Source organism: Marmota marmota, unplaced genomic scaffold (genome assembly GCF_001458135.2).
Source record: "Marmota marmota marmota unplaced genomic scaffold, marMar, whole genome shotgun sequence".
NCBI classification, from domain to species: Eukaryota; Metazoa; Chordata; class Mammalia; order Rodentia; family Sciuridae; genus Marmota; species Marmota marmota.
This window is the reverse complement of record NW_025999968.1, coordinates 56,822,534-56,847,005: the sequence shown is the minus strand read 5'-3', so window position 1 is coordinate 56,847,005 and position 24,472 is coordinate 56,822,534. Positions and strand designations below refer to the sequence as shown.

Here is a 24,472-nt window from a genome sequence, read left to right as displayed (position 1 = left end):
AGCCCAAGCTGGCTTCAGTAGCCTCAGAAACGAAAGGTACAGGAGTCTTAGTGTGATTTCTGCTTTATGAGGTTGGGCAAAACTATTTAACCCTAATCATGGGATCTCAAGTTCTTTTACTGAACATGGATACTGATGAGTAAATAGTATTTAAATGTTATTTAAATGTATTGTCTGCTAATAATGGCCTAAGAAATATTAACGAATTAAAAACTGCCTTTCTAAAAAAAAAAAAAGCTTAATCCTCAAAGATGTTTCACATGGTGTTGGAATCACAATAGGTAGGACAAACACCTACGTTTCCCACTCACTGTAAGCACACTAATTGCTAACCAACTGCAAATGTTCAGTACTAAGGGGTTCAACATGTGGAATTAGACCCCAGAGAAGACAGAATGTAGGTAGTAAAGATAAAAATGGATAGAAACAAAGCCATTCAAAAGAAAACAAACGAGAGAAAGTAAAGAGAGCAACAGGGTATCACTAACTGGAGGCCAACAATCCACTTCAATAACCCTGAAAGGTACTCTATATGAAAGCTTGAGATAAACAACTATTGGGTATAACAACCTAGAATCATTAAAAAAAAAAAAAAAAAAAAAAAGTCTCTATTTCCTTAAACTCTTTCTAATCCCCAATGGTTTTAGGAGGTAGAACTTTGAGGAGGTGATTAGGTCATAAGGTAAAGACCTTGTACAGGAATTAGTGCCCGTATAAGAAGAGACCCCAGGACATGCCCCCATCCTTCTATCATGTGAGGACACAGCAAAAAGTTAGCCATCTACTGTTGGGCACAGTAGTACACCCTGTAATCCTAGCAACTCTGGAGACTAAAGCAGGAGGATCCCAAGTTCAATGTCAGCCTCAGCAACTTAGCAAGACCCTTTCTCAAAATAAAAAATAAAAAAGGCTGGGGATCTCGCTCAGTAGTAAGTCTCTGGGTTCAATTCCCATTATCCAAAAAAAGGTCATCCATTAACCAGGAAAAGAGGCCTCACCAGATATCAAAACTGCTGGCACCACAATATTGGATTTCCCAGCCTACAGAAATGTGAGAATTGAATGTTTGTTGTTTAAAGCTACCCAGTTTATAGTATTTTTGCTACAGTAGTCCCAAAGGACTAAAGTATCCATTCTTTTTTTTTTTTTTTTTTTGGTGCCAGGGATTGAACTCAGGGTATTTAACCAGTGAGCCACATCCCCAACCCTTTTAAATTTTTTTTTAATTTAGAGACAGCATCTCACCAAGTTGATTGCCTTGCTAAATTGCTTAGGCTGGCTTTGAACTTGCAATCCTCCTTCCTCAGCCTTCCAAGATGCTGAGATTACAGGTGTGTGCCACCACACCTGGCAACAGACATCCATTCTCAACAGGAGTTGAGTATTACCCCAAATACAGTAAAAAATTAAGTTGTTGGGAGATGAAAAAGGCTAGTTCTTTTTATATATAAAGCACAGATGAACATATTGTATGTAAACAGACAAGCAGTACATATGGTATTAAAAATTTCAGAGGAAGATTGATTAGGGGGAAAAAATGTAAAAAAAAGAAAGGCTCCTGAGATTAAGGAAAGGGAGATAATAATGAAAACTTACAATAACAAGAAACAAAGGTGGCCTAAAAGTGATTAAGGACAGATCAAGAAATGCTATGTGCTTAAGTGTTCCTTTCCATTCTTCTTATTGAAGTTCAAAAATTAAATGTATTAAGTAATGAAAAGACCGAGCATTGATTTCAAATACTCAATGTTTTCTTAACAATAAAAACTGCTATGTTTATGCTGAGTGTTCCCCAAAAGTCCATGTGCAAAGGCTTAGTCGCTAGGGTGGCAATATTAAGAAGTGCTGTAGAATCTTTAAGGAAGTTCGTTAAATCGCTGGAGAAATGCCTTTGAAGAGGAATATGGGAGCCTGGTCTTGTCTTCTCTCTCTGCTTCCTGGCTCAGGATATAAGCAGTATGCTCCACCACATTTTCCCTGCCATTGCAATCCACTGCCTTACCAGCACTGAGCCAATACAGGCACCATATCTTCACATCTCCAGAACTATGAGCCAAAATATAATTCTCTTTACGTCATAGCTAGCCTTTGCCAAATATTTCATTATAGTGATGGAAAGCTGACTTATACAGAAGCATTATAAATTAAAATGAGAACAAGAGCAAATATAAATGAGGCTTGTACAAATTTTAGGGCATAAAGTTTAGGTAATACTACAACAACTCAGCAACAATTTATATAAGAAAAAATACTCACTTGGTGGTGGTAAAAATTCAGGATGACAGTCACAATCATCTACCTTCAAAGCCTCATCTACCACCTGCCCATGAAAATAAAACTAGTGAGACTGTAAAAATAATATAGCCATTTCAGTTATACCAATCCTCAGCATTTATCCAAAAGAACTAAAGTCAACATACTATAGTGATCATGCATATCCATGTTTGTAGCAGCATAGTTCACAATAGTCAAAACTATGGAACCAGTCTAGGTGCATCAATGGATGAACTGATCAAGGAAATGTGATACATACACACAATGGAGTTATACTCAACTATAAAGAAGAACAAAATTATGCCATTTGCAGGAAAATGTATGGAACCTGAGCACATCATGTTACGTGAAAGAAGCCAGACTGAGAAAGTCATGAGTCATATGTTCTCTCACACTTGGAAGCTAGAGAAAAAATAAAGAAAAAAAGAGGACCGGTCTCATGAAAATAGAAGAGAGACCAGCAGAGTAGTGGAGAGGGAACAGGGTGAAGGGAGAGGAAGTACTGGGGAATGAAATGGACCAAATTGTTATATGCATGTATGAGAATGTAACAATGGATTCCACTATGATGTATAATTATAATGTACTGTTAAAAAAAATAAGAATTCAATGGCCATGTAATAGAATTTGTAGTAGAATATGATAGAATTCACTCAAGCACCTAAAATATGCATCTAGTTACTAAGTCTAAATGTATAAGCAAGCATACAAAATGATAACTAGTGACCAGAGATCAAGACAAATGACAAATTCTTGAATGACAATTCTATCTCTGATTCCTAGAATGATGTCTCTTGTGGCAGCTATTCAACAATGACTGAACTGAATATTACCACATTATTCCTGTGCTCTTCTCCCTAAATTAATACAGCTTCTTGGAGATTTTCAATATTACCAACAAAAGGACTTAACGGTATATTAAGAAAGTTCCTTTCAATGCCCATCACCCACCCAATGCCAAAACATCATGATCTTTTCTTTCCTCAAATCTTGAAGAGAAATATAATGTGGACTTAGTGATAGCTGCTGAGTGTTGGATGTATATCACAGGTAGAGGAAAACTCAGACACATTTATCTGGGACACCTGACCTCAGAGGCAGGCTAGAAGCCTTAGTGTGGTGCTCTGAAGAAACCATCAGACCAAGATTGCTGCTGAGCACAGCCTTGAAAGGGCAACAGAAGCTGTAGATACACCTTGGCAGAGGTGGGGAAGGAGTGCCTCCTAGGCACCCCAGCTTAGCACAAGTTGGCTGGTGAGCTGCTACAGTGCCAGGTCACAAACAGATTACAAATCAGAAAAGGGAGAAAAAGACAAATCCAAAACACAGGGAGGGGCAGAAGTGACTTGGCCATCAGACCCCACTGTCACTCATTCCTGAGACTGGCTGGGTGACCTAAAAGGAGGGTATAAAAATGGGCTAAATGGCAAAATTATATCTAGAAAAAAATACTTTTAATATCTGTAAATATAGTCAGGCTTGACAGTACATTCCTATAATCTCAGCGACTCAGGAGGCCAAGGCAGGAGGATTCCAAGTTCAAAGCCAGCCTCAGCAACTTAGAAAGGCCCAAAATAAAAAAAAATAAAAAGGCTGAGGATGTGCTTAACTCAGTGGGTAAGCATCCCTAGGTTCAATCCCTGGTACAAAAAAAAAAGATATGTAAGTGTGATTTCAGAAGAAATTCTGTGACTTTAAATATATTATTTTTATGTAGTTGTATGAGGTATAACTGGTTGTAGTTGTATGAGGAATAATTGCACTGGGGATGTGGTTCAGTGGTTAAGCACCCTTGGGTTCATTCCCTGGTACCAAAAACAAAACAAAACAAAATCTAAAAAAAGAATTATTTTCTTGATCTCAACAAGTAAGAGTTTATACCACCAAAATAGTTGGTTTCCACTATCAACAAACATGTTACTTTTAATAGCTGAAATAATTTTAAGTTTTTAACTGAGCTTACCTTTAGATTCTGATTACCACCGTTTGCCATCTTGTAGTTAGTTTTTTTGAGATCTCTTTCCGTCTCCACAAAGTTAAGTGAAGTACTAAAAGCAGGTGCTGATAAATTCCTAGGTATATAGGCCCTAAAATGGGATAAAAGGAATGACCCCTTTATTCCTACTAATTAATGAGCATTTTTAAAAGTTATCCTTCAAACAAACAGGTTGCAGCAATTATAGCCTTTCTTCCTTGAAAGCAAGGTACCACTGTTTTGAAAAGATCCTCTACCTCTCAGATAAGCCTTTATACATAAGTAGTATTTAAAACCAGTTCAAGACTAGTATTCTGGGTTCTAATATTAAAATAAATAAGTCTTCATGTTTCACATGTTAACAGCTTCACTATCCTGTGTACTTATAAAGGGAGAAAGGCTTAATCTATTTAAATTGCCAAATAAGCAAATGTAGAATCCTGGCTATTTATTTTCTTATAAGCATTCCTAAATCGATCTGTACTCTTTGAAAAGTATCAAGAGGCTGGGGCAACGTTTCCAGGACAGAGAGGAAGGGCATGAGGCAAAGGCTGTGTATCAGCTCTCTACTGCCAGGACCCCGTGACCAACTGCTCCCCGTCAAGCACAATAACTTCAAATTAACATTCCACTCCTCTTTTCTCACTAACTTAGGCTACTAATCGTCCAAGTCGTTCAATAAAATAAATCTGACAACTCACAGGTCACCTGATATTTTGTGTGCAAACACACACACACACACACCAAAAAAAAATAGAACCCTCTTTTTCTTCCATCCCTAAATTTACTATAGTTGCGATTAAGTTTTTTAAATGACAAACACAAGTGATTCTTAAGTTCACAGAGCAAAGTCATTCCAAGTAGTAGCTACTGATCTGATATTAACTCACCTGCTTTCATAAAAAGCTTTAATTGGATTCTTATTTGGTGTTCGACCTATAAAAGTCAATCACACACACACACAGAGTAATCAATGGATTGGCAACACAGACTTCAAAAGATTTTCAAATTTCCTTTAAGCTGAGTAAGAACATCAAACAACTTTAGAAAGTTGAAAAATAAATCAAAACAATTTTACAATTCTAGATGTCAGTAATTTCAGAATGGTGTCAACAAACTGTTGTACACCATGTATGACATCCTACTGCATGTGATTACTGACAGGATGACAGCAATACATTGATTTGAATCAGAGACAGTACCTGTCTTCAAGGAGCTCACAATCTAAGAATCTTGTTAACAGCTGGATGACAACATCTGCTAGTTACAAAACTGCTCAGCTCAGCTCCATAGACACTGAATACCCAAAGAAGAAGAAAAAAAAAAAAAAGGAAAGACCTAGATACTCAAAGTGTAAAGACATTTTTTCAAGCACTGAGAAGGAAAAATGACTAAGTACAGAAAACAAGGTTGAAGAATGGAAATTTACAAGTCCTAGCCTGCACAGCCAATTTCTGATTATAGATGTTCAACATGCTATAGAATTATTTGCAAACTTGGTGCAAACAAATTAAGCAACTCTATTGAAGGGCCTTTTCTTTTAGAAATAACTTAAATGATGAAAAGTTTTACACAATTTCCTTTCAAAAGCATTTATTTTATTCAAAATTTCTGAAAAGAATATTTTTCTATAGAAGAATAAATAATAATTTGGTTACTGGCTGTTTCAAATAAAAAATACAAATCATGTATAATAACCTAATGGAACATATTACTAACTCTACACAGAAAGATATAGAAAACGTAAGTAACTTGAGGATAACATAACAAAATAAGCACAAATCATCTGAGAACTGATTTATGATCCTCTGTTAATCCAAGAAACCCACCTTTGAAACTTTAAAGGGAATTCAACTGTAACCAAAAGAATCTTAGGTGAAATACCTTGTAGGTCTTCTATTTGTTTTTGTAACTTTACATGCTGCTGAATTAGATCCTTGATTCCCTCAGGGTCATTTTTACAGAGTTTTTGAGCTTTTATGTTTGCTTGCAGGGCCCAGTCATATTCCCCCAGCATAGAAAGAGCAGCACAATAACGATAATGACCCTGTTCCAAAAAGATAAATTTAATTTTTTTCTCAAAAATATGCTTAAATTAAATAATAGGTAAGGAAAAATATTGTTTGAAAATGAATTAATTAAAATGTTAGATTAGGCCCCTATCATGAAAAATAAATAAAAATGTTAACACCTCAAGAAATAAAACTAATGAATTAGTGGAATGTTATGAATAGGCAAGTGATTTTTAACAATTAACTAGAGATAAATATTTTTGCTTAAGAGATTCTGGTACCCCAGCGAAGTATTTAACTTCTGTTATATTTTACTAATAAAGTACTAAACACAGTATTTTGTGAATAAAAGTAATTCATTATAAGAAACAAATTTTAAAAAAATACTTTAAGGCAATAATATTCACTAAGTCATGACGTGCCCTACACTTTGGAAATCAAGATTTTGGAGCTGGAAGGAGCAACCAGCTTGGGCAGCATTCCCAGCACCTCCAAAAACACAGGCTCAAATAACAAGTGTAGTCAGGCTAACTCTTCTTTCCATCTCTCCCCTTCAATCAGCTTTTATTTTATCTGTAAGTGTAGTTCCTAGCTTTAAGAAAAGGTCCAAAAATCACTGACTTTATTCTCAATGCAAATGGTAAGGTTTTGGCTTTTAGTTTTTGTTTTTTGCTATAGAACCCAAATCCTTACTGACTCCAATATTTGGAAAATCCATTATATCTAACATCTTAGTCTAGAAAGCGAATAATATCAAACCTGGGGCTAATTTAACTAACCCGGCTCCCAGTTATTCACAAATCAAACTTCCATTTTAGGTACCATGTCTCCTCTAGAGAGACGATCTACCAGAAAAAAACAGGCCAGAACCTGGCCTTGAGTCACAGTTAGAAACAAACTAAAGAACAATGATTTTATGACACCTAGTCCAGATCTCCTTCCTACTTACTACACATTTTACAAAGAACATTCTGATTAGATGAGAACCTGGGAGAAAATCAAAATAAGTGAACCCTTTAAGTGGAAAAATCAAAAATAAGTGAACCCTTTAAAAAGGAGTAGTTTTTTGCTAAAAGAATCACTGGCATGTTTATTCAGAGTCAGTACTGTGTTCTTGTGGACCTATGAATTCTGAAGATTTTATTCTAAAGACTATGCATTTCATTAAACTCTGCTTCCCCTTAGAGGGTAGAAGTCCTGTTTCCTGATACCTGCAGTATAAGAGGACAAAGAGATCTCTCATATATACTAAAAGGTGGAAAATCCTACCACTAGATATTTGTCAACTTTCAAGTTCAGATTACTACATTTAAAAAAAATAAACACAGAATAGAAATAATGTTAGATCATAAAACATATCTGCTAAACTTGTAGTGAATACTTTCTTCTTTTCCCCTACTATTCTCACCACCTATTGGATCTTTTTCCCTGGACCCCATATAACTTCTGCTGGTTGAGAGAGCGGTTTATCCAGCCCCCTGTGCTGAAGCTTAATGAAGCTCAGATTAAAGTATCTCAGTTTCTTGAACCAATTACCGATAAAAATTTTTGTTCTTCTTTGACACTCACATTCTCTATCATATATGGACATTCCCTACTATCTGTTGGTCTAGCATCCCCTCACCTAGGGGTAAACATTTTCCACTCCTCATAGATATGGCATGGCAGTACTATCAGTTTTAGTGCACCATCCCAACAAGGAATAGCGGCTCTGACTGGTCAGTGGAAACATACCACTTCCCAGGTCACTGTAACTGATCCACACGGGGACACATGACCCAACTGAAATCAACCTGAGCCTTAGGCTTATTATATAGATACTGACAGGGGTTTCTTCACATTAGAATTAATAACTATGACGGATATTGGTTTGGGGCTCCTACTACAAAGTCAAAAAGTTGTTTTTTTTTTTAATGTGAATATGCTTTACTTTCTATATATATATATATATATAAAACTGTAAAGTTTAGAGACGATCAGGGCACATCTAGAGTGGAATGTCCATACACAGCCAAGCAAAGGCCTATACTTGTTCTATTCTTTCTTGTTTTTTTCATGTATGACATGCTTCTGCCTGTGCATTGGTGTATATATGGTATGCAGTCACTTTTTGATAAAAATCACTTAATTTAGAAGATAATTGGAGAGGGAAATTGTCAGTTCATCCCTCATATTGAAGGACCATAACTTATTCCCAATGATTAAAACTTTATCCTGTGTATATTATCTCAATAGCAACGGGGTATATTTCTTTTTTTTTATTGAGTGATTTAAAAAAATAATAAATGACAGTGGAATGCATTACAATTCTTATTACACATATATAGCACAATTTTTCATATATCTGGTTGTATATAAAGTATGTTGACACCAATTTGTGTCTTCATACATGTACTTTAGATAATGATATCTATCACATTCCACCATCCTTGCTATTCCCCTGCCCCCTCCCTTGCCCTCCCACACCTCTGCCCTATCTAGAATTCATCTATTCCTCCCATGCTCCCCTTCCCTACCCCACTATGAGTCAGCCTTCTTATATCAGAGAAAACATTCAGCATTAGTTTTTTGGGGGGATTGGCTAACTTCACTTAGCATTATAGCAGCACAATTCACAATAGCTAAACTGTGGAGCCAACCTAGATGCCCTTCAGTGGATGAATGGATAACAAAAATGTGGCATATATACACAACAGAATTTTACTCAGCAATAAAAGAGAACAAAATCGTGTAGGTAAAAGTCTTTTTTTAAATGAAGCCACAAGAACCTATGTTCAAACTTCCTTTTCTGGCCAAGATGGAGTACCAGAGACCAGATTTACCATCCTGCCTAAAATGAATTTTAAAAACAAAAAAGATATGATTCCCTGGCTTATAAAACACTGGACACTGGGCAAGAAAACTGAGTGATCCTTGAGAGAAGAGAAACACACAAAGTAAGACTTAAGACTGCTCCAGCTTACTGAGACAAACCCTCAGCCCAGGAAAAAGTCACTACTCAAAGACTGGCAGTCTCTCTCAGCTAAGGAGAGAGAGGTGGGAGGCAGGATTAAGGCAAGCTTGAGTTCATGAAGCAAGGACCATAGAGGGGAGAGCTGCCGAGAGAACTTCAAGGAGTCCTCAATGGGTCTTCAGCTGAGCACTGTCAGCACATGTCTGTGGGAAGAGCTCTCAATCAGGGAAAGAGCTATCAGAAAGGCTAATAGTACAAGAGTTGGACTCATACATTACTGCTACACCCACAAACCTGAGTGGAAAATGTAGAATTCAGGGAGCATTAAGTACTCAGAAAGTTTTGCCTCAGTAGTGAAGGAAAAAGTTAGCCTTAGGTTAATGACACTATGGCCCCACATAATAGAGCTTAAAACAAGATTATAAAAAAACTAACCTCCTTGTATGTTATTTCACTGTATTCCAAAACAAAGCTCAAAGGTAATCAGAGAAAATGAAAGATATGCAGCACTAAACAAAGTAACATTCACAATGTTGAATTCCAATAAAAAATGACCAGGTATGCAAAGAAAGGAAATGTGTTCTATAGTGAGAAAAATCAATCAACTGGAAGCCCATAAATGACACAGATGATGGAATTCAGGATATTACAACAGTTGCTATAATCACATTCCATACGTTGTAGAAGCAAGTAGAGACATGAAATATAAGACCCAAATTTAATTTCTAGAGATAAAAATTAAAGTATTTAAGACAAAAAATACCTGAATGTTAAGAAAGGCAAATGAAACATTATAGATGAAAATATCCATGAATTTGAAGATACAGAAAAAAAAAAAACTTTGTAAAATCAAACAGAAAAGAGAAAAAAGAACGAAATATGAAACTGACAAAACAGGGAAACACAGCTGAGAAACAGAAGGACATACACAGCTCTTGCCCAGCCACCACTGAAGCCAACCTCTAGACTTCTCAAGTACAACAGCCTACAGATTCTCTCTACTACCTACACCAAGGACCTGAGTCAGGTTTCTATCGTTCACAAACAAGAATCTAACATACCCTTCAGAACTCCGTCTCTTGAGGACTTTAGTGAGTCTATTATTTTGTATCTTGTAAACTACAGCAAAACACAATACGCACAGAAACATTAACATATCTCTACTGACTATACCATAAAATTTCTCATTTTTTAAAGTACAATGACTCATCCTCTCTCAAGCCTGAAAGTAAGTCTAGAGACAGGTGACCCTCTAGTAGTCTCCCCTATCTGAACCAAAGGAAGCAAAAATGGCCCATCCCCATGCAGAAATGGAAAGTACCTGCCTCTACAGGTTTGTCTCTTAGAGCTGTGACCCCACAGACTTGGGCTCATACTTCTCAAACAAAACATTCTTAGAAAAGTAAAGAACGCACCTTGCACACTCTCCTTTTTTTTGGCACTAGGGGCCTCAGAGGGGTTTAACTACTGAACCACATTCCCAGACCTTTTTATTTTTAATTTTGAGATTCAGTCTTGCTAATTTGCTCAGGGGCTCACACTAAGTTACTGAGGCTGGCCTCAAACTTGTGATCCTCCTGCTTCAGCCTTCTGAGTCTCTGGGATCATAAGTGTGTGCCGCCATGCCTAGATGCATGCTCTATTTTAGCTTCTGAAGTAAAAATATTCTTCAATGAATATTTCTATCTGGTAAAATAAAAAGGAAAAATAGCTTACATATATAGTTACCGAATTTTGTGAATACTTAACTAGTGGTTGTATTTTTTTAATCTATGCAAATTTTTTGCAATCATATGACATATCATAAAACATCCCAACTTAAAAATTAGTAAATATTTTGTCTGAGAAACCAAACCAGGAACACTCTATGAAAGTCTTCAAAAATAATTCAGAAAGCCTTAATATTCTTCCCTAAATTTGATAATAGATTAAAATTTGCAAGAAGTATCCCTGGAAAACCAGTATCATAGACTGGGTTTCAGTATTCAGAACATTATCAATTCATTTGTTCTACAAATATTTATAGAATACCCACAAAATGCAAGGTGTAGTCATCAGCAAAGATACTGTTTCAAGCAAAAGAATGACTCATAATGGAAATACCAACAAATTTATCACCCTCTAATGCAAGTGCCATCCAGTTTCATCCTTCACTTGCAATGACACCTTGAAAAGTCACTTCACATCTGTTGAACTCAATTTCTTGATGCATAAAATTAGACATTCAAAAAATTACTCAAAAACTTAGATGTAGAAGTCCACCTGGAAAACTTCACCATCTCCAGACCACTAGATACATTCCTAGGCTGCCTAAATTGTAACTTTAGGGGAGGGTAAGAACATCTTTAAAAGGTTCCCAGGCTGAGTCTTCCCTTTTACTTCACAACCTTCTGTACTTTCTCTTTTTTTATCATAGCAAATTAGAATATAAAGAAAAAATATAATTTTAACAACACTAAACAAAATAAAATTAAGTCCTTCAAAGAATTTAATGAAGTCTATCTGCAAAGCAGTAATGGAAGTATGAATGAGAGTAATTCTCTAAGGCCCTACTCACTGTAATTTTTTTTTTAATTATGTAAAATCAGAAATACAGTATGAAAGACATGTGCCTTTGTGTGTCTTATTTGAATCTTTACTTTGAAAAACTTTTTGAATATTTTTACAAATTGGAAAAATACAGAGAATAATGTAACAAACACCCATAATTTTGTTTTTATAACATTTATAACATTATAACATTTTGTTATATTTGCTCAGATTCTCTTTTTGTTGTTGTTGTTGTTTTTGGTACTGGGGAGTGAACTCAGGGACACTCAATCACTGAGCCATATCCCAGCCCTATTTAGTATTTTATTTAGAAACAGGGTCTCACTAAGTTGCCTAGCACCTCACTTTTGCTGAGGTTGGCTTAGAACTCACAATCCTCCTATCTCAGCCTCCTGAGCTGCTGGGATTACAGGCGTGCACCACTGTGCCTGCTCAAATTCTCTTTTAATAAGAGAAAGGCAATGATATCAATATGGCTGCTTTGGAATCTCTTCAATCTCCTTTCCCTCCCTGACTGTCCAAATGCAAACATTATCATGGGTATTGGGCTTTTATTTATTTTTTCATTTCATGTTGTTTTTCAAATCCATAAATGTTGATATGCCAGTCAACTACAACCTAATATTCAACTACTCATTTACTAAGTCAACAAATACTACTCCTGAGTGCCTGCTATGAACCAGGCAACTTGTCAGACAGTCCAGATTTAAGAGCAAACCAAACAGATGAAAAAGCCTTTCCCTGTAAAGCCCACATTACACTGGAAGTCACAATAAACAATATAAATAAATAATGTAACAATATTGAATAGTGTAACAATATTTTCAATAATATGCCAAATGCTAAGAGGAAAAAAGGGAAAGAAGATAGGAAATGTCTCAAAGGAGCAGGGTTTGCATTTTAATAAGATGGCCAGGGAAGGTTTCATTGAGAAAAGGATGTTCTACAAAGAATGAAAGGAAATAAGGGAGCTAGCTATGTTCTAGGGGGAAAGTGTCTGAGGCAGAGGAAAGAGCAAAAACAGAATGAAATGGGCCTGGCCTGATGGGAGCAACAGTGAGGAGCCCAGAGAGAGTAGCAGGAATGAGGTTTGAGGAATGAAGGGTGTTCAAGATGGGAACAGATTAAACAGATCACAGTAATAACTTTGATCAAGTAAAAATACCAATTCATCCACTGCTTTATCAATGGACATTTAAGTATTTGAGATTTGATGCAATTAAAACAAGGCCACTATATATATATATGTAAGAAACTGACACTATATATATATATGTAAGAAATTTTCTAATTTGACACATGTGAAATGGAGTAATTGTTAGTGTAAAATCAAGTAATTATGAGGTATGCACATCAGGGTGCTCTCCAAGTTGGTTGTAAGCAATTCACACCTCCATCAGTTTATAGAGGGTTCCTGTTACTACACACTCAGTACCAATACTCTGGACCCTCAGTCTCTTTAATTTTTGCCAATGTGAAGGATCCCAACACTATTGCGTTGCTTTATTTACTCATCTATAGGTGGGTCTCTCTCTTAGAGGCCCTCTATTTTTCTCTGTTGGTTTCATTTTTCTATCTTTGTACCAATCCCCCACAAGTCTAATTACTAAGAAACAGATTTTCAAGTTTCTTATTTCTACTAGCCAATCAGGGTTTCTTGTATGAAAGTATTTGTTTCACTGGCCCTTTTTCTACTGGGTTCTTATTTATTCTAGGAGTTCTCTGCATATTCGCAATACAATCCTATCAATTATATATAAATCCTATTAGTTATATAAATTATTGATGAACAAATGATCTCCTCCCTGCTTATTTCATTCATATCTTTTATGTATATAAGTTTTTAAGTATGATGTAGAAAATTATATCAATGTGGTTTATTTCACTGCTGATTTATACATTGTGTGTTACTTAAGAAATCCAAAGGCTGGGGTGCAGCTCAGTGGTAGAGCATATACTAGCATGAGGGAGGCCCTGGGTTCCATTCCTGGCACCAAAAAAAGAAAGGATAAATGCTTTCCTCTAGTTCCTTAAAAGTTTTAAAGTTTCATTTTTCACATTTAGGCACACCTATCACTTGCAGATATTACCTCTCAATTGCTACAGCCCCTCTATGCTCTCCAAGACACCTCATGCTGGCACACACACATTCTCAGCCTCTCACAGCTACTGCCAAATCTCCATAGTGGTAGTGGAACTGAAGCGTCCCCTTTCCTATTCTTGATAATTGCATCCAGCACTTTTATATATAAATACACATCCCATATATTAATTTTCACAAAAACATATAGTATTACTGGCTCAATGTAAAAATACAAAAGAAACCTACCTTTGGCCAAGTGCTCTTCAGAATAATGGCTCTCTTTCCATCACCAAGTGCATTTCTAAACAGAAAAAGAAAAAATAAAATATTTAAACATCTCCATTCTTTTATTTTTGTAAAAGTACTGTATATTGCTATCTATTTTTATGTTCTGAATTTTCCATGTATATCATTTAGTCAAATACTAATTTTTTAAAATCCACATAATATACGTCCATTATAGGAAATTTGGAAAATACAGAAAAGTAAAACAAAGGGGAAAAGTCACCCAGAGTCACAATCACAACAACCCAGGAATAAGTATTTTCAGCATTTCTGGAGTATTTCCTCCATATATCGTATCAACATCTTACCATATGCATAACTGAAAATTTGTATATTTGCGTGCAATAATTTTGCCTTTCAATAATAAGACTTCTGTAGCCAAAATTTTAACTCCCAGGTCTTGTTAGCTAAGCTATACGAACAGAGCATGCATTCCTGGACAGAAGGCCTAAGTTAAGTCCAATTCAACTGCTAATTCTCCTGGGGCCTTAAACAAGTCATTAATATCCCTGAACCCACCTTCTCAACTGTAAAATGAAGATAATAATTCTTTCTTTTCTAGCTGTTTTGAGGTAGATGCTAAGTTAGAAAATGTAAACATCAGTATATGCATACTCAGTCTCTCAGTTGCCTGGCTTACCTTCAACAACCTCCCATACCTCAACTCAGTCATCTACCATCACACCCCTTTGGCAAAACTTGGCATCACTCAGAACTGTCAAACTCCTAAATCTACCTGTGAGGGCATCCAACTCTTACTGGTTAAACTATTTCCTACTATCTTCTCAGGGGGTCTAACTCATTGATTTGCCTGCTTTCTCTTTTTCCTATTCCCCTATTTATCTGGTTTAAAATTCATTGGTTTACCATTTTGTATTCACACATATTAATTCATTATTCTTAAAAAGAGATTATAAGGAAGAACAAAACTAGGTATCATACCACCAGATATCAATTCCTAGTAAAAGGCTATATACAAAAAAGAAAAAAAAAATTAAAAAGTATGTAAGACAACTTAACCAACAGAAAACAAAAGAGAAACCAGGAATGGATTTGACACAATCACCTGATTTATGACAAAGTGACACTGCAGTGCATGGAGAAAATAATACTTTTTTAAGAAATGGTGCTGGGTCAATTGGACAGTCATATGAATTTTGAACCCTACCTCACATGAAATACAAAAATCAACTTCAGAAGGCTTGCAGATCTAATTATCAAAGTTAAAATTGTAGAAGAAACAGAGGACACCTTGGTGGCTTTGGAGTAAGCAAAGACTACACACAAAAAGCACTTACCATAAAGGAAATAATTAATAGAACCTACTATATTAAAATTAATAACTTCTCAGTGAAAACATCAAGAATGAAAAGGTACTGAGAAGACATCTGCAACATAAGTCTGACCAAGGACTCATCCAGAATACAAAACAATACAAAAAAACTCCCACAAATGAATAAGACATTCAACCTAGGAAAAATAAAAATCGAGCAAAAGACCAAGAGAATATCCAAATAGTCAATAAGCATATGGAAAAATACTCAACTTAAATATCCTTACTTGAATTACAGAAATGCAAATTAAAATTACAGTGCTATATACTCCCACCAAAATATCTAAAATGAAAGATGCAAAATGATAAGTGCTGGTGAGGACATGGAACTGAAATTCACATGTTGCCAGTAGGACCATAAAGTGATAAAACCACATAGGAAACTATGCAGTAAGGCTAAATACAAGCATACCTTCTGTCCCAGCAATTCAAGTCCTCGATTATACACTTTAACAAAAATGGATACATACATTTACAACACTATCTGTAAAAGCCAAATACTAGAAACTACCAAAATGCCCATCGACAATAGAATGGATAAAACATGGTATATTCATGCAATAGATGAACACTTTACAACTACATGCAACAATATGGATCTCAAAAAGAATGCTAAAAGCCAAACACAGAAGAGCACATAGTATGCAATTCCATTTATAATTGCACAAAGACAGGCAAAACTAACCTCTGGAAGTCAGAACAGTAGTAATACAAGGGAAGGACTTGGGTAGTGACTGGAAGGAGAAACAAGGGGGACTTCTTAGGTACTGGGTCTGTGATGTGGGTGGTTTCAGTTGTTTGGTCTCTGAAAACATGTATTAAGATCTTTAAAAAAAAAAAAAAAAAAAAAAAACACCTACAAAGAAAAACTATCTTTTTTCTGTTGGAGACCATTATCTGGTTTGATGTCTGAGCCACAATGGCCACTCTGCCATCCTGAAGGGACAGCCCGCTGACCAAGTGACACTCTAAGGCTGGAAGAAAACAGGTCTCTGATTACACTGTTCAATAATCTTAGAACCACCTTCTTTTTGAACTTGTGAATGAGATTGTTTTCTTCACCATTTACACCATTTGCCTCAGTTTGTTTTGTGAAGCCCAAAATATCTTAATCTAATGGCATACCTCTTAAGCTTCAGTCTCTCCCCCAGCAAGTTTACAAGTTACCTACGCTAGCTGTCTCCATTTCTTCTCACTTTATTCAACTCACTCCAACCACCTTCTGTTCCAAGACTCCTACTAACAGATCTACTAGTAAATGATGTTCATGTTGCTAAACCAAATTCCATTGAACTGGCTTCAGAGCAGCCACAGACTCCCCTGGCAACTCTCACTCACTTCTATGACACCACACTAAGTTTCCTACCTACCTCCCCAGCCACTTCTTAATAGTCTCCTAGATAGGTTCGTCCTTCTCTTGACTGATTATTTGTGTTACTCAAGGGTCAATGCTGATTCCTCTTCTAGTCTCAGATCTGCTAAAGGCCAGCAGGTCTGAAACTTGTTTACACATTAGTACTATCAGAGGAGATTCTAAAAGCCCAATGCCCAAATTTGACCCTAGATCAGCTACACCCTAGCATCTTTGGGTAATCTTTCTTCAGAGCTCAAATGATTCCAATGTGCAATTCAAATGGAGACCTTCTTCCCTAAGCAATCTCACCCATATCTACAACTTCAAATCATCTAGGTCAACTATCCCAAACATGAGTTCCACACCCACAAAACTCACTGCTATATGATATACTAACATGGATGTGTCACATGCACTTCAATTTAATATGAAGTCAAATTCTACCTCCAATAAATGTATTCATCTTCCAGTGACTGACCAACGTCATGAATGGGCCCAGAAACCATTAAGACAAAAACCTTAGACCAATTCTAATCATTGCCTTCTCCTTCAAATCCCTACACCAAACCACAGACAATGTCTGTCAACTTTCTCTCTAAAGTACCTTGAATCCTTCCACTTTTCCACTTCCACTACCATTACCCTGCTCCAAGCCATCATCATCTCTGACCTGCAGCCCTACAACAGACTCCCAACCCACTTCCATACCGCATCCCCCTCAAATCCATTCTCCCCATTGTACTAATGGTGCTGTCTCCCCTTACTACAAAATCCTTTACTTTTTTCTCTACCACTTTTAAAAGCCAATAACCTTGATGTAGCCTACAAGGTCTAGTGCCAGATTGCCTCTCCCTCTCCTTTGTCTTCAGGCCGCCTGGGACACTATCAGTTCCACAAATGCAACACAGCCCTTCCCATCCCAGGCCTTCACATTTCTGGCCCACTGTTAATAACACAAGGACTATGTGTTTTTGCTAATTTCTGACATCAGCCAAGATTTTTTTGAAAGAATCCCAAGAATTTGTTGAATCAGGGCTGAAGGCTACTTTTAAATTAATGCTATGACCATAATTGTATTACACTAATGTTATAATTGTACCATATACTATAAATATCCAAATTTTTACTAATATATGAATATATATTGACTATAAATTTTCACATTTACTACCATTGTGGCCAGATCCTACTATTAAAGCAAAGTGAGCACAGTAAATCACATGGGGCTATGGCTCATCCAAACCAGTGCAACCCTAATCACTCTGGTGAATGGGTGAGACTTTGGCAACAGAAATACCGTGCAACATACATTGATGACAATGGGAAGATACAAACAGTTATTTACTATTGGTAACTATGTAACATGGTCAGAATACTAGATAGAGGGTAACAACCCATTCTAGCTCAGGCACTCTAATTACTATTAAATAGGAAAGTATGTTTATTTCTCCAAACACCCTACTACCTCATGTACACAATATGCTACATTTTGCCCTAAAATAACATTAGGAAAGAGTACCTATTCCCTCTTCCAATTTCCATGATGTTTTGCTAATTACTCGGGAACACTCCTCTCTCTACCCCTAACTTTTTCCAGGGGTGGGCATGGGAGGCACTAATTGTATGTGGCTTAGCCTCTTTTTTCTCACTCTCAGACCTTAAAACACTGACAGACACCAGATCCCCTTTTCCAGACTTAAAGTTAACAGGATCCTGGTTTGCCAGTTCCATTCGTAACTGTTTCTGAATTAATAACAAGTCACTTAGCTACCAGACTTAAGGCTCCTCATCCTAATGATTCTATCAGTGATGAAGGTGACATGTAACTAAAAGTAGCCCGTTTTCTGCAACCATCTCTTAACTAATTCTAGACTTGGGTGCAGAACAGATGCTATTTACTGACTCTCTAAGTACAATATGTAAATACAAGAATTTCGTGAGCCACAGGCTTTCTCCCCTTAGTCTCATTTCTCAACAAAGAAATAATAACTATCTCACAAGTTTCTTAATGTTACCACTAAACTACAAAAGCAGGATTCAGATGTAAGAGTCACTGTCAAATATAGTGATTAATAACCATTAGTTGAATAAGCATATACATTTTGAATCAAAAGTTAGTATCTGGTCAGGCACAATGTCAAATGCCTATAATCCCACATGCTCAAGGTCTGGCTCAGAACTAGCAAGACCCTATGTCAAAATAAAAAAATAAAAAGAGCTGGGGATTGGAGCTCAGTGGCAAAGCACCCCTGGGTTGAATCCCTAGTATTTAAAAAAAAAAAAAAAAAGCATCTGAATTTAAAATTATATATGCCCTTTAATTAAGTAACAGAAAGTTATCAGGAATTTATCCTACAGATATACTTGTACCTGGATACAGAGCATAAGTGAAAGGATACTTATTATGGACCTATAATTAATTATTTAAAACTGAAAATCAATGTCCTAATAAATCTAATTATAAACAAAATAATCTATACTAACAAAGCATACATAAAAACTGATAGATTACTTGAGTAATCCATTCAGTAAAATACTACGTAGTCACGAGAAAGAACAAGGTAGATCTCTAAATACACTGATATGCAACAAGCTCCTGGATTTAAATATAAAAAAGTAAGATGTACAACCACAGTGTAGTTATGTTCCCACCATGTTTTTTTTTTAAAAAAGATATGTTACATTGAACCAAGTGAAAATTGTCTATATTCGGATTTACAAAAATGATTTCATGTGGTTCCACATAATGAGTATTTCTACAGGCATAAGACATAAGACATTATGGAAATGCATAAGGGCATGAAGAGAGGGATTAGGGAATAGATCTAAGTTGGGCAGACATTTCAGTGTACCCTTTCTATTCAATCTTTTACTATCGTCATGTTTCTGCTTTTTAAAAAGGGGGTATACCCCAAAGAAGACTAAAAACTGTTTTCTTCAAAAACAAGTTCAGTAGCTTCTAAATAAAAATAGAAACCATACAAGTAAGAGCAGAATGAGGAATAATTCATCAAACCAACACATTCACACTGAAAATACACACACAATTTTTTTAATTCTCACAGAAACATAGTTGCTTTATACCTTTGGTCTCACAAAAAAACAGAAAAAATAGCCAAGGGAGGAGTCTGTTACTAATCACAATTGGCATCTGATGAAAGGGAACACTGTATGATGAATAAATTAACTTTTATGAGTGTGGTGCTGGGGATTGAACGCATGACAGGCAAGCACTCTACCAACTGAGCTATATCCCCAGCCCTGAGTAAATAAATTAATATCAAAAGGTCAAATATCAACTTTTAAAATTCCATGATTTTCTGAAGTAAATTTAAAAAAAACATTCAAGCCTAAGTTTTTCCTTTCTCCCAATTACATTTCTTGCACTGTTCATTATACCTCCGGCAGAAGAATCTGAATTTTCCATGTAGGAGTCCCACGAGAACAAATTAAACAAGTGAGCAAGGCCTACTGCTATACATTGCATGTGCTGCATTAGCTACCAAAGTTACAGGTATGCCCAACTCCTTTTCCTTGATTCTCCTCTGAACTACAAGTTTCTGGTTACCTCAATCATAACTGTCATTATAATAATAATACCCTGCAGTTAGCAAATTGTATTTGAAAAGTGCACTCTTAGAAAACCAAAGTAAAAGGGAATCTCATCCACGGAGGGCATCCTGGGACTCACTGGCCCTCACCACACACATTCATAAGCCTGAAAGGATTTCACAGGAGGAGGGAGAAGTAGACAGGAGAAGCAAGAGGCAGTGTAGTTCCCCACACCCATCCCTCCCTCACTCCAACCCCATCTCCACATTTCCCAAACACAACATCCACAGACTCAGAAGGGTTTTCATTGGCTCTTGGCTTCAACTATATCCATTCAAAGGTGCTCTCTGATTTACAAACTGCATGACTATTTTAACATTAAAATCACTATCACAGATACCTTGACCATTTCTGAACGAACCATTTGTTTCCCAACTCATACTTCATCTCAGGCTTTTTCCCCTCTGCCATTGGCCTTGAAATATTTATATTTCTTTCTTTGAAGATAGTTTTTCACTTATTTTACCCCTGATGTTTAGGGAGTACTGTTTTGGGCTTTTCCCCTTTTATGTGCACTTTTAATTACACTTTATCAAATAATTCAAGTATACATAAAAGTACAAAGAATAACATTAACATAATGAACACCCATGTACCAACTGTGTACCAACTTAGCAAGAAATTAACATTTTGCCATATTTACTTCAGCTTCTTTTGCAGAAGTTTGTTACAGTTGACATCCACTGTGTTAATTATTTTCCCTCCTTTTTTTCCCCAGAGATAGCCACTCCCCTGGTGTTTAACATGCCCATGCATTTTTAAAACATTTTTAATACATTCTCTGTATTAAGAATATGTATATTGTTTTGCATGTCTTAAAACATTATATAAATGGCATCATACTGTACAAATCATTCTGCAACTTGCTTTTTTTCACCAACATTGCATTCATTTTAACTGCCATTGAGAATTCCATTGTATGAATATACCATAATTTATTTATCCATTCCCCTACTGATGGACATTTAGGTTGTTTCCATTTCTTTACTCTTACAAACAATGCTATATATGAAGGCTTGTACATATCTTCTTGAGTACACATTGAGAGTTTGGAAGGGATGACCCTAGAAGTGGGCTGCAGAATATGCACATCTTCACCTTGTCAGATTTCTCTCCAAAGTGACTGTACCAATTTACACTTTCTCCAGCCGAGTATGAAAGTTTCCTTTGTTCCACATCCTCTCAAACACTTGGTATTACGAAGTTTTTAAGTTTTTGCCAATCTGATGGATATGAAAAAGAAACTTGTAGTTTTTAATCTGCATGTCATGTAAGGATAATCATGTCCTCATAAATGTTTATTGACTATTTGGATCATTTGTTTTTAAAAATTATCAACTTTCACATTTCCTTTTTACTCTATCGTCACCTTTCCGTAGTAAATAATAATAAAGACTCTGCATCCAGGCTGTCTGGACTCAAACACTGGCTCCATCTCATACACCTTGTATCCTTTATTTGGGCTCTCTATGTGTAAAGAGGCAGTAGCACCTACCTCACGTGGTTGTGAAGGTTTTATAAGTGAATTTACACAAAGTATTCACAACAGCACACCCATGTTGTTAGACACAGTACTATTATTTTTACCCTTTTAGAGAATAAACTTGCCAAAGTTATTCCTTAAAATTTGATTTTTAATGTCCCAATTTATATTTACTAATCTTTTAGAATTATTTTAGAAGTTTCAGCATTTGTTACTTTAATCCTTTCATTCCTCTTTCCTAATTTTAATTTTAAATGTTCCATTTCTGTTCTCTTGCAGCTCAACCTTTGCTTTTACAATAGCAGAGAGGAAGCCTGGCCTTCTGGAATAACTGAGGACTGCATTCTTGCCCAAACTAGTGGAAGGAGGATGCTTTATCCCCACAGATGCTCAGCAGGATTCCCATGGCAGAACTAGCATCCCTCTGATTCGAGAGCTTCAAAACATCTCAACCTTGGTAACTCAGCTAAAAGCTCTTCTCAGGACATAGGTCCTCCTATGTGAGTGGCACATTTCAATTACTGACAACATGTTCTTTTCTTAAGGTTCATCACTCTAATCATTTTGATCAGGAGTGATACTATGGACTCTGAAAACATTAACCCTACATTACAAGCAAATGACATAAACAATGTGTAAGAAGGTAGGAAACACCAATAAAACTGGTGTGGCATAGCTTCATACATTAAATAGGCATCCAATATATATTGGTGATTGCCTAATAAAGAACAAAGGGTTCTCAATGCTGCTGACCTGGCTCTAGTGAAAATATAGATGGCATTCAACAATAAGCTATAACATCAGGAAGGAGGTACAAAAATACCCTGCTCTTGGCCTTTACATCACCAAGCTACCTGATTCTGTGTTTCTATTTTCATGCACCTCCTGTTGTAGCAGGGGTTGAGGAGGATCCTCCTTGTGAGTCACCCTGATTTGCCTCTCAGCTTTCAGAGCTCAAGAGTAGATGACTTTCTGCCCAGAAAGTTTCAGACAGGCACCTCAATTTTCACAAGAGGCTAGCCAAGTTGCAAACCTATTCATCTGATCTTGAAAGTACACAGATTCACCTTCAAACACCACAGAATATCTGCAATTCTGGACCTAGCCAGAGGCAATAACCTAAAGACATTTGCAGCTCATTTCTTGTCAGAACCAGTTGAGGACAGTGGTATTGATGGAAGACTGTGTCAAGCCCATCCATTCCTCTAGTCTAGTTAGCCTCGGATTATCCACGGCTTAAGCCATCTAAAAGCTGCATAACGTTAATACAGCGGTATTCTCCAAGGTGGTTGGATTACTGGTGATTTTTATTTTCTTCTTTTTAAACTCTGGTATTTTCCAAATTTTCTACCATGAGAATGTGTTCTGTTTATAATAAAAGAAAAACACAATAAATGTTATTTTTAAAGCTACATACTTGGAATATATTGTCTTCCCCACCCCCACCTTCCCACATCCCAACGTAAGTGCTTTTACTGAAAAACAATTGAAATCATGTTCTCAGTTTTCTTGACATCACAAAAACACTTGTGAAACCCAAAACTTTATTTTCAGATGTTTTTTTTTCCCCTATAAAGAGCAATGTTGCTAGAATTTTTTTTAGCTCTTATCATTCAATTAACATTATTAGTAAGCCATTTAAGAAATTTCCTTCAGAAGGAACCACCAGGAGGAAAACTCATTCCAGCAATTGGTGTACTGGGGCTTTTTAAATAATGTAAATTATGTAACTTGCCAAGTTTTCCTTTTTCATTCTAAGCAACAGGAGATCAGGGTCAAACATGAATTATTAGTATTTCTACAGGCCCATTTACCTATGTAGCCTTGTTTTGACAAAAACAAGCTCTGAATTGGTTTTCTGATTTATTGTGTTTTGAATATTCTACTGTGTGAATATATTCTTCAGCATACCCCAAACCTTTCTTACAGTAAAGTATTACATAATTAAATATAACAGTCTACATGTTCAATATTAATTATTATTAATAACTAATTTCTTAAATTTTTAAAACTGACAAGGCAATAAAATCATGGTAGAGTATCTACATCAATCTTTCTCAACAAGTAAATATATTCAACACAAGAAATTAAGAATTAGTTATGATTCCACTCTCATAGCAATATTATTAAGTTTATGTGCTTTCTTTCACTTATGAAGGATATTTACTTAATTTTTCATACCAAGACAAATAGAAGAAAAGAAGGCAGTAAAAATATTTCTTCCAAAACAGATTAATTAATAGCGCAAAAGGACATAGTATATTATAGGTGTTATAAACACAGACTTTGACATCAACTAAGATCTGTGTTCAAATTAGCATCAGTACTCACTAGTGGTATGAGCTGAGCTGGTCACAAGTAAAGTGTGAAGAATAATATAACCTACCTATTAAAGTTGCTGTGAGACTTAACGTGAAGCAATTAAAACAATGCAGGACATATGACAAAAGCTTGCACTCAGTCAGCTGCCGCAGGTACAGTTAGTATAAATACAGCCTACTACACTCTCTTTTTAACAATTTTTAACTACTTTTGGAAAAAAAAAAAGGGGGGGGGGG

At 36.1% G+C, this 24,472-nt stretch overlaps 1 protein-coding gene across 8 annotated transcripts in view; it reads right to left on the bottom strand.

Moving 5' to 3' along the window:
• The window catches only part of Ttc3 (tetratricopeptide repeat domain 3), a 117,939-nt gene that overhangs the window by 70,782 nt on the left and 22,685 nt on the right, over window positions 1-24,472 (bottom strand). For 6 of the 8 annotated variants that reach the window (XM_048803668.1, XM_048803665.1, XM_048803664.1 and 3 more), the window contains 5 exons: window positions 14,094-14,148; window positions 6,134-6,296; window positions 5,140-5,185; window positions 4,238-4,361; window positions 2,257-2,320 (listed from right to left, as the gene is read on the bottom strand). In XM_048803668.1, coding sequence (XP_048659625.1) covers window positions 2,257-2,320; window positions 4,238-4,361; window positions 5,140-5,185; window positions 6,134-6,266 — 367 coding nt within the window. In that variant the 5' untranslated portion in view covers window positions 6,267-6,296; window positions 14,094-14,148. Of the gene's footprint in view, window positions 1-2,256; window positions 2,321-4,237; window positions 4,362-5,139; window positions 5,186-6,133; window positions 6,297-14,093; window positions 14,149-21,529; window positions 23,204-24,472 lie in introns of those variants that run through there. The other 2 variants (XM_048803667.1, XM_015478769.2) reach the window with 2 other exon arrangements.